General features: G+C 42.2%; 1 protein-coding gene across 1 annotated transcript; it reads left to right on the forward strand.

Moving 5' to 3' along the window:
* The first annotated feature begins 306 nt into the window (after positions 1–306).
* LOC131231788 (UPF0481 protein At3g47200-like) lies at positions 307–1,869 on the forward strand. The gene has a single exon (XM_058228092.1). It carries the CDS (start codon positions 307–309, stop codon positions 1,867–1,869), a length of 1,563 nt encoding a protein of 520 aa, XP_058084075.1.
* The last annotated feature ends 9,491 nt before the right edge of the window (positions 1,870–11,360 follow it).

Raw genomic sequence — 11,360 nt, forward strand, 5'->3', positions numbered from 1 at the left:
TTCCGTCCTAAATTTGATGAAATAGAAAAAACAAATGTACAACGTGGAATTTTCAAAAGCATTACGGTGGACCCCACCTCAGGGCCTCACAGAATCCGGTTACCGCTCCATCACCAACCTACAAGCGAAGCAAAGAAGGAAAAAAAAAATATTTCTGATACTGAGGAATTCCAAACGCCTTAAAATCGAGATATATATACAGACGCAGACTAAAATCAGTGTAACGGGTATCGTATCATTGACTACCGATACAAGCCCGTATCACCCTATATTGAGTTATTTTGGATCCATACAGCCACATCGTTGATGGATGATAGACAAGCACCAGGCAATTCGACTGATGATATGCATGAAATAGAAGAGGAAGCGAACACATCGACCAACGCCTCCCCGAGACTGAGTTGCCTAACCCCAGATAGGCAAGCACTAGCCGATTCCATGATGGAATCGATCACCGCATCCGTTTCCAAGCTCAGAAGTGGAGATCCGCCCACCATCTACAAAGTCCCACAAAGAATCCGGCAAGGAAACGAGGCTGCCTATGAGCCTAAGATCGTGTCAATCGGCCCATACCATAACGGCAACAAGAACCTACAAGCCATGGAAGAGCAGAAATGGCTGTACCTACATTCGTTCCTCTCCCGCAATACCAAATATAAGTTGAAGCACTACCTGAAGGCGATGTCGGAATTGGAAGATGAAACGAGAAGTTGCTACTACCACAATATCGACCTGCACCTGCAGGTGAGCAACGAGTTTGTGAAAATGATGGTGCTTGATGCTTGCTTCATTGTCGAGTTCTTTCTCAGGTTCCATCCGAGAGAGCATAAACTGGAGTTGCTCAGGCAACTACGGGAGGAGCTCAAGCAAAACGAGGAGGCAACAGAGAAGTTCTTTTTCCATTCAAATGGCTTCGAAGACCCGAAATATCTTACGATTGTGATGGTGTTGTATGATATGCTCCTACTCGAAAATCAAATTCCTTTCTCCATTCTGCATTGTATTTTCAAAATGGCTTGTCCAATTCACGTACCGCATGCGCTTGCGGAGATGGCCCTTTCTTTCTTCGATCAATTAATGCCTAGGAATAAGGAAATCGAGATCATAGATTCCTACTATCATCTGCTCCATTTGTTCCACTCGCATTTGTTACCAACCTCAACTAATAGCAAGGAGGAGTCCAACCTTTCGTGCAATCCTAAAATCAAAATCGTCCTCAACGAGTTCATGAAGAATCTACTCATGAATCTACTCATCATCTTCCTCCCAAGTTCAAATCAGGCCCTGTTGCCTATTACTATACGGCAGATGATCCCTTGCGCGGTTGACCTCCAACTTGCGGCGGTCAAGTTCAAGAAGAATGAGGAATTGAATAGCATCTTGAACGTGAAATTTAGCCACGGGGTGTTGGAAATCCCGCTCTTGTTAATAGATGACTACAGCGAAACTCTCTTTCGGAACCTCGTAGCATTCGAACAATGCTACCCAAAAGCAAATTACCACTTCACGACTTACCTTGTGTTCATGAATTTCCTTGTCAGTACGTCCAAGGATGCGGCGCTGCTCCATCGCAATGGGATCATAGATAATTTGCTGGGAAGCGATGAAGAACTGGTCCATCTATTCAACCGGCTCTGCATTGGGATATTCTATAATTTCGAGGGAAGCTATCTTTCGGATGTAAAAGACAATGTGCAAAAACACTGCGAGAACAAATGGAACATGTGGCGGGCGAGCTTGAAGCGCAATTATTTCACCAATCCATGGTATGCCATTTCTTTGTTCCCGGCTTCGATCGCCCTCCTCCTCACCATGACCCAAACGTTCTTCACCGTCTTTCCTTATTACCGCCGCGGTCCTAGTTCTTGATCATCATGTTTTAATGGTTTAGATTATTTTGATTTTTTCTCATTTTTGTTTCGCTACTTGTGTGTGAAAAACATTACTGTAGAATATAAATCTTCATTTTCTTTTAAATCTGGTAACTCATCCCCACTCGTTTGCGTTCAGTCAACTGTACTGATCCCTATCAAGTTCAAATTGACTCGGATCAGTTGCATATGACTCGGACGAGTGGCGCGCCTATCGATCATGCTAGCAATTGTTAAAGTCCCTTTCTATACATCGATGCGCCACTGTTTGGGAGCGTCGATTTGGAACCCCTGGATTCGGAACCCCCAGTATTCGAAACCCCCTGGGTTTGAAATCCTCCCAGCCTGTTTGGCCCTGAATCAACTTTAATCCAAAAATAGTTATACATGGTATATTTACAGGGGTTTCAATTTAATTACTAAGGGCCTGTTTGGCCCGGCGGATTGGAAGGGATTGGAAGGAAGTGGAAGGGATTGGAAGGTAAATCCCGGGATTGGCCGGGCATGCCAAATAGACTCGGGATTCTGATCCCGGGATATAGCAATCCACTGACATCACCATCATTACCTTAAAATCCATCCAATCTACCCTAATCCCATTGAATTTTGCCTTGGACTGTTTGTTTCGATGGAATGGAAGGGATTGGAATGTGCAACTCGGGATTGGACGGGCGTGCCAAACAGACACAGTAATCTAATCCTGGGATATAGCAATCCCAAGGTTCTTGCACTAATCCACCGACGCGGCCATCATTACCTCGAAAGTGATGCCATACACCCTAATACCATTCAATCCCTTCCAATCCGCCCAGCCAAACACGGCCTAAATCAACTTTAATATCTCTAATTAGTGAGATATGTAATTTTGATACAATGGTTGTGATAAGCCCACTAAAATATATGCTTTGCCTGAAAACAATGAAATTCCAAGTCTTAGATGGACCACAAGCACAAGATCATGTCTGAGCAACTAACCAACGATTTTTAATCATTGATTTACATGGACAATGTTTGGACATTACCGGACAATGTTTGGACGGTGCTTATTTACATGGATAGTGTTTGGACAGTGCTGATCATCATTAGTGCGCCATGTGCCCAATAAAATGATAGTATATAGTGACACACATGTTACACCTGCAACTATCGAAATGATTTTAGGTGTAATCTAAGTTCTCGCCATCGATTGCAAACCCCCTCAAAGAGTGGATTTGAAAACCCCTGCATTTGAAACCCCTAGTTACTTTATGTTGCCAAACAACGGGGATTTGAAACCCCCGCTAGTCCCCTCCAATCCACAGTGCCAAACGGCGCGTTTGGCGCATGATATTAGATGGGATTAGGTAGGATGGAATTGCATTTGGTCCCGTGTCAATTCCACTCAATGTTTGGGAAGAATGGAAAATCTTGAAATTAGATTAGATGGAATTGCATTGGGTCCATGCCAATTCCACTCAATGTTAGCAAGTTGTGTAGGTCCTACCATGATGTGTGGGCTATATCCATACCGTCCACCCATTTTTCGAGATCATTTTAGAGCATGGGCCAAAAAATTAGGTAGATCTAAAGCTCAAGTGGACCCCACCATAGAAAGCAGCGGGGATTGAATACCTACTATTGAAAACTTCTTTGGGGCCACATAATTTTTGGATCTGCTTCATTTTTAGGCCCATACCATAAAATGAAGTTACAAAACAAATGAGCGGTTTGGATATAACACATATGTGTTATTCTCAATAGTTTCAAATGATGGTGGGTATATCCATTGAATGTACCACCATATTACAAACATAACATGAAATTAAGCTTATCCTATGGGAACAGGAAACATCGTATGTAATAATTACATTTTTTTAATCCCATCCCACCTAATCCTTACCAATACCATGGGATAAGCTTAATTCCATTCTATGTTTGTAATACGGTGGTACATTCAATGGATATACTCACCATCATTTGAAACTATTGAGAATAACACATGTGTTATATACAAACTGCTCATCTACTTTGTAACCTCATTTTATGGCATGGGCCTAAAAATGAGGCAGATCCAAAACTTATGTGGCCCCAAAGAAGTTTCCAACTGTAGGTATTCAATCCCTGCTGCTTTCTATGGTGCGGTCCACTTGAGCTTTAGATCTACTTGATTTTTTGGCCCACGCTCTAAAATGATCTCAAAAAATGGGTGGACGGTGTGGATATAGCCCACACATCATGGTGGGACCTACACAACTTGCTAACATTGAGTGGAATTGGCATGGGACCCAATGCAATTCCATCTAATCTAATTCCAAGATTTTCCATTCTTCCCAAACATTGAGTGGAGTTGGCACGGGACCAAATGCAATTCCATCCCACTTAATCCCATTTAATACCATGCGCCAAACGCCCCATTAGGGTTTCAGGGGCTGTTTGAATTTCTAACTACAATGGTAATTCACGGTAAATGGGTAAATGGGTCATCTTAACATTTTGAGCACTCTATGGTAGTATAAATATGTAAGGGCAATATAAACCTTTTAAAGAGCTAAAAAAAAAAATTTTAAAAATGAAAAGTGACGTCAAAGACTATTAACAGTCAAACTTTAGGGCCATTTTTATAAAAATCTAAGCACAACTTTTTTTTTTTTTTTTGGGAAAACTCCTGTTATATTTGTTGGTGTACAAAAAAACTGTACAGAGTTTCCATTATGCGATAGAGAATGGATATTGAAATATGAGAAGATATCAGAGACGAGGAAGAAAGAAAAAAGAAAGACAGAAGAAAAAGAAAATTCACAAGAAGAAGTGTGAAGGAAACATGAAGAAAAGAGAGGATTCATGACCCTTTGCGCGGACCCACCCAAATGATAGTGTTTGCACGAACCTGCACAAACAGCCTTATAGGTTGTACGCACTTGCACAAAAGACAGCCTTATAGGCTTCACGCACTTACACAAAAGACAGCCTTTAAAATGGTCTGCGCAATAGTATTGCAGTTGCGCGGACCCGCGCAAAGGAGGTTGGGGGTTGCGCGGACAAGCTCAAGGAAGATTCGGGCATGCTGACGTGGATGGCTGAGATCTGATGAAAGGTGAGCCCACGACACAGATATCGAGGGTTCGCACGTTTGGAGGCTTATAAATACCCCACTCCCCCTCTCATTTAGGGGGTTGGAAGATTTTTGGAAGAAGATTAGAGCTCTTAGAAAACTGAAGGTAGGAGAAGGAAAGAAGGGAAGGGTTTGCGCGAACCTGCGCAAACCATATCGATTACGCGGGTCTGCGCAACAGGTTTGCTGCACATTTAGCAAAAGTCAAGTGCTGATATGTTGCTAAAATCTCTAAATAAGATACAATCTACGGTCTTCTTTTTGCACAAGGACATGAACTCAAGAAGAGAGATCAGATGATTGAATCCGCACAACATTCCTCTTGATGAGATGATCAATTTGCAAGCCGAAACGCTGCCGGATTTGATATTTAGATTTAACATTCGAACCTTATTAATTCCTATATTTTAAATGATCTATCTTAGAATTAAGAGAAATCAAAGGATGTAAATGAACTCAGAATAAATAACATGATGATTGTTCTCTTTTATCCTCTCTTTATTATGATTGAATAAGATAATTCCCCTAAATCGAAATGCATTTGCTTATTGTCGAATCAAAATGGCGACTCTGCTAGAGATCGAACCCAAAATATCTAGTTGAAAATTTTATCTTATGTTAGAATAACATTGAGAAGGTTACGGGAACTTTTGTCATAAGTTTGGCGTTGTATAAACACCAAAATGGAGACTCTCAACGGGAACATCCTCTCCCTTCATGATGTAGAGTGGGTCGCAGACAGTTTCATGGCCAAGATGGATTAGAAAAGGCCCGGTTGACGACAGAAGTGATCCGGACCATCGGACCTGAGATCGGGTGTATCTCACAATTCGAAATGAGTTATCTGATGTAAAATATATGATTTTGGGGTAGAACGAGCTACTTTAGCCAACCAACCCGCTATGTCGGGTTGCGCAACCCAGAATTGCAAAAAACCCCTAAATCGACAGTCGTTTCCCTGTTTTAACTTCGTTTTTACTATATATAGTAAGTTTTAGTTTGATTATAACTCTTCATCCGTCGGGCTTTAGGAGTTGCGCCCAACGTGAAAAGAGCTTAGAATAATTAGGAGAACGGTTTAGTGAAGCCAAATAGGACACTTACTATCTTTGGCCAAAAACCTTGCGCACTAGTAGACATCACGATCGTCTATAAATAGTAAGTTTACTATTTATAGCAAGTCGCAAATTTTAGGAGTTTTAGTTGTATTTTGATTCTGATTTCTTTCCCATTGCTTGGTACCCCTATTTAAAGGGTTGTGAACTCATTTTTATGGATTCATTAATCAATTTCGAATTTATTAGAATTTATTTCTATTTTCTACTTTCTTTCCTCGTGGATTCGAGAAGTCTCTGTGAGGAGTCCAGAGAAGTTTCGTGGATTCAGAATAGTTATCCTCTTGAGGAAGATGGAGCTCGACCTCACGTCCTCTCCTACGTCAGTTTGGTATCAAAGTGAGATTTCTCCTCGGATCGATGACTTTTAACAACGGGTCGGGCAACAATCCCATGGGTGGTGCTCTAGGGAATTTACCTTTAACGGCGGCAGCTTTTGAAGTAACGCAACGAGAGAATTGGCAAGCCATGGAAGGGTTGCACGCTTCCATCGAACGCATAGCACATCTCTTGGCGAAAAACCTAAGGCAACTTCGTGTTCCTGGTGGTAATCCTCCACCGCCAATTGCTGAAACTTGTAATCGCTCTGATCGTAGGATAGTACCGGCAGTGTATCCAAGGTTCATTCCTGAGGAAGGGAGCTCTAGTGAGGAGGAAATCGATAATATAATCTTCCAACACCCTAGACATGGCGGCGATTGAGTAGATCGAACAAATCGAAAATTCAAGATGCGGGTTGATATTCCTAACTTCAATGGCCAACTATATATTGAGAATTTCCTCGATTGGCTTTCTGAAGTTGAACTATTTTTTGACTATATGGACATCCTTGAATCAAAGAAGGTCAAGCTTGTGGCCTACAAGTTGAAAGGATGAGCTTCAGCTTGGTGGGAACAACTGCAATTCGCGCTAACTAGGTAGATGAAAGCATCAATCTGCACTTGGCAGCGGATGAATCAGCTACTACGTGCCCAATTCCTTTCTAGCGATTACGATTAGGTATTATTCTAATAATACCAAAATTGTCGACAGGGTAGTCGGTCGGTGAGAGAATACGCAGAAGAATTTTACCATCTGGCGGTGCATAACGATTTGGTCGAGACTGAATCGCAGCAAGTCGCTCGATTTAACGGTAGATTGCGTATGGCTATCTAGGATTGGGTCCAGATACAGTCCGTTTAGACGATGAATGATGCGATCAAGTTGGCTACTCAGGCAGAAGCGCAACTTGAACGCCTTAACACACGGACCTATCCTACTGCAAGGACCCCTATGGCAGGTCCACCCTAGAAAAATGCATAGCTAAAGGGGAAGGAGCCCGTAAGAGCACGCACTCAACATCCTGCGTATGAGAACCGAGATCAGGAAAACGGGCAAACTAGACCCCAAAGGGGCGTATCGACTACCGTTGGTCTAAGTAGAATCCCGAACTCCTATGCTCGGCTAAAGCCCAACAACTGCTATCATTGTGGCCAACCGGGCCACTTAAGGAATACTTGTCCCCAACAAAAAGTGGCAAACCTCGCTATCAATGATGGTAGTGCTGATAACGCTTATGAAGATGAAGATATTGAATAACAAGAGCATACCACCAAGAACAAGGCAGATGATTCAAGTTGGGTTCAGAAAGATCACGACGAGTCGCTCATCGTGAGGCGACTATTTTATGCACCAAGAAAAGAAGTGTACCCACAGCAGCATAACATCTTCCACACTAGGTGTACGATGAATCGAAAGGTTTATGACGTGATCATTGACAGTAGGAGCAGCTAGAACATCGTCTCCAAGGTCATGGTGGAAAAATTGTAATTGAAAATGGAGCATCATCTTTTTCCATATACAATCGGTTGAATCAAGAAGGTCAGCGAAACAAAGGTAATTGAATGGTGCACCATATCCTTTTCAATTGGCAAACATTATAATGATGAAGTAGTATGCGATGTGGTTGACATGAAAGCATGTCACATACTACTCGGTCGACCCTGATAATCTGACCGTGACGCCACTCATAAAGGGCGAGATAACATATATATATTCATCAAGGACGGCCGGAAGACCATATTGGTCCCTATGGATCCAGAAGGACCACCTGAAACTTCTAAAGTAGAGGGTCATTTTCTCTTAACCATACGAGACTTTGTGGAAGAATCCAAAAAAACAGGACAGACTTATGCATTAATTGTAAAATGAGAAGAACTCGAGCCTACCATCATCCCTAAAAGACTAAGGCCCCTACTACATGAATTCAAAGAAATCTGGCCTAATGACCTTCCTGATGGGTTACCCCCCATGCGGGATATCCAACACCATATCGACTTTGTTCCTGGGTCCAGTTTACCTAATCGTCCTCATTATCGAATGAGTCCGAATGAGTGCGAGATTCTGCAGGGACAAGTAGAAGAGTTGATCCGTAAGGGTCTTATTTGAGAAAGCATGAGTCCATGTGCTATACCAGCTCTATTAACTCTAAAGAAAGATGGGAGTTGGCGCATATGTGTCGACAACCGATCTATCAACAAAATCACCATAAAATATAGATTTCCTATACCACAGTTAGACGATATGTTGGACATGCTAGAGGGTACAAAAATATTATCTAAATTAGACCTAAGGAACGGCTACCATCATATTCGAATACGGCCAGGTGATGAGTGAAAAACGGCCTTTAAGACTAAGGAAGGATTATACGAATGGATGGTCATGCCCTTCAGTCTTTCGAATGTGCTTAGCACATTTATGAGATTAATGAACCAAGTTCTGAAACCTTTCATTAGGCGGTTCATTGTGGTTTATTTCGATGATATTATGATATACAGTCAAGACGAAACCACCCATATGAAACACCTCAAGAAGGTCCTTCAAGTGCTCACTAAAAATAAAATGTATCTCAATTTAAAAAAGTGCAGCTTCATGACTGATAGCCTATTATTTCTGAGTTTTGTCATAACATCCACGAGTATTCGGGTGGATGAGGAAAATGTGAAGGCAATCAGATAATGGCAGGTTCCCACAAATATTCACTGCGAAGTTTTCATTGACTGACGACATTCTATCGTCGGTTCGTGAAAAATTTCAGTACCATTTTGTCACCAATCACAAATTGCATGAAGAAATGACAGTTTCAGTGGACTGACGAAGCCGACAGGAGCTTTGCCGAAATTAAGCGCATATTATCCATGACCCCGGTTCTTGTACTTTCCAACTTTGACAAACTGTTTGAAGTCTAATGTGATGCCTCATATGTCGAAATTGAGAGAGTTTTGTCTCAAAAAGGGAGGCCGGTAGCCTTCTATAGTGAGAAACTTAGTGATGCACGTAAGAAGTGGTCTACATATGAGATCGAGTTATATGTGGTGCTCCAGGCACTGCGACACTAGCAACATTATTTGATTCAAAGGGAATTCATACTCTACATGGACCATCAAGCTCTCAAATTCATTAATAGTCAAGCTAACATTAACCGTGTGCATGTTAGATGAATTTCATTTTTGCAGGAATTCACGTTCGTACTAAAACACAAGTCAGGGCAACAGAACAAAGTAGCTGATGCACTGAGTCGCCGCGTAACTTTATTAGTCACTATGAGCAATGAGGTTATTGGATTCGAGCGCCTCAAAGACATATATGCGATGACGACGACTTCAAGGACGCATAGGTTAAATGCCAAAAAGGTCACCCCGGTGACTTACATATGCAAGATGGGTTCCTTTTCAAGGAAAATCGACTGTGCATCCCGAACAGTTCGCTGAGAGAATAAATAATCCAAGAGCTACATGGAGGTGGCCTTAATGGACGCCTTAGGCGAGATAAGACGCGAGCTCTTATGGAAGAACGGTATTACTGGCCGCAATTGATACGTGATGTGGGAAAAGTAATTTAACGTTGTTATATTTGTCAAACCTCCAAGGGGCAATCTCATAATATGAGCCTCTACACCCCGTTACCCATGCCTGACGGTCCTTTGGAGGATTTATTTATGGACTTCGTGCTTGGTCTCCCACAAACACAACGTGGCATAGATTCGGTGTTCGTGATAGTAGATCGTTTCTCCAAGATGACGCACTTTATTCCATGCAAGAAGACTCTCGATGCAACACACGTGGCGAATCTATTCTTCAGAGAAATTGTGCGGCTACACGGGATTCCTAAGACTATTACTTCTGACCATGACATGAAGTTTATAAGCCACTTTTGGCGGTCTTTGTGGACTCGATTCGATACACAACTTCAGTTCAGCAGCGCCTATTACCCACAGACTGACGGTCAAACTAAGGTTGTGAATCACATATTAGGAAACCTCCTTCGATGTATTTCATGAGAAAAATCGAAGTAGTTGGATTTGGCTTTATCTCAAGCAGAGTTTGCATTCAACAACATGGTGAACCGCTCGATAGGGAAATCTTTGTTCCAGGTTATTTACAAACGAGTACCTCGCCACACACTAGACAAGGTCCCTCTGCCCAAGCTCCCAGGCATGAGCATTGCAGCAGAACATATGATTGACAAGATCATGGGCATTCATGCGGAGGTACAAACCAAGCTACATGTCTCGAACGAAAAGTACAAGGAGCAAGCGGATAAGCATCGGCGACAAAAAGTGTTCGAGGTGGGTGACCAAGCAATGGTCCATCTGCGTAAAGAACGATTTTCGACCGGAACGTACACCAATTTGAAAAATAAAAAGATTGGACCGGTACCAATCATCCAAAAGATCAATGATAATACTTATGTTGTTGATCTTCTAGATAACATGGCCATCTCACGGACTTTCAACGTCGTGGACCTGACCGAGTATCATGAACCAGCGCAGGATGAGAACTCGAGGATGAGTTCTTTTGAAGTGGAGGGGACTGATGTAGAGCGGGTCGCGGATAGTTTTATGGCCAAGATGGGCCCGGTCAACGACAGAAGTGATCCGGACCATTGGACCTTAGATCGGGCATATCTTGCAATCTGGAATGAGTTATCTGACGTAAAATATATGATTTTGGGGTAGAACGAGCTACTTTAGCCAACCAACCCACTACGTCAGGTTGCGAAACCCTGAATTGCAAAAAACCCCTGGATCGACTGTCATTTCCCTGTTTTAACTTCGTTTTTACTATAAATAGTAAGTTTTAGTTTGATTATAACTCTTCATCTATTGGGCTTTAGGAGTTGTGCCCAACATGAAAAGAGCTTAGAATAATTAGGAGAATGGTTTGGTGAAGCCAAATAGGACACTTACTATTTTTGACAAAAAACCTTGTGCACTAGTAGACATCACGACCGTCTATAAATAGT

This window comes from Magnolia sinica, chromosome 17 (genome assembly GCF_029962835.1).
Source record: "Magnolia sinica isolate HGM2019 chromosome 17, MsV1, whole genome shotgun sequence".
Classification (NCBI taxonomy): Eukaryota; Viridiplantae; Streptophyta; class Magnoliopsida; order Magnoliales; family Magnoliaceae; genus Magnolia; species Magnolia sinica.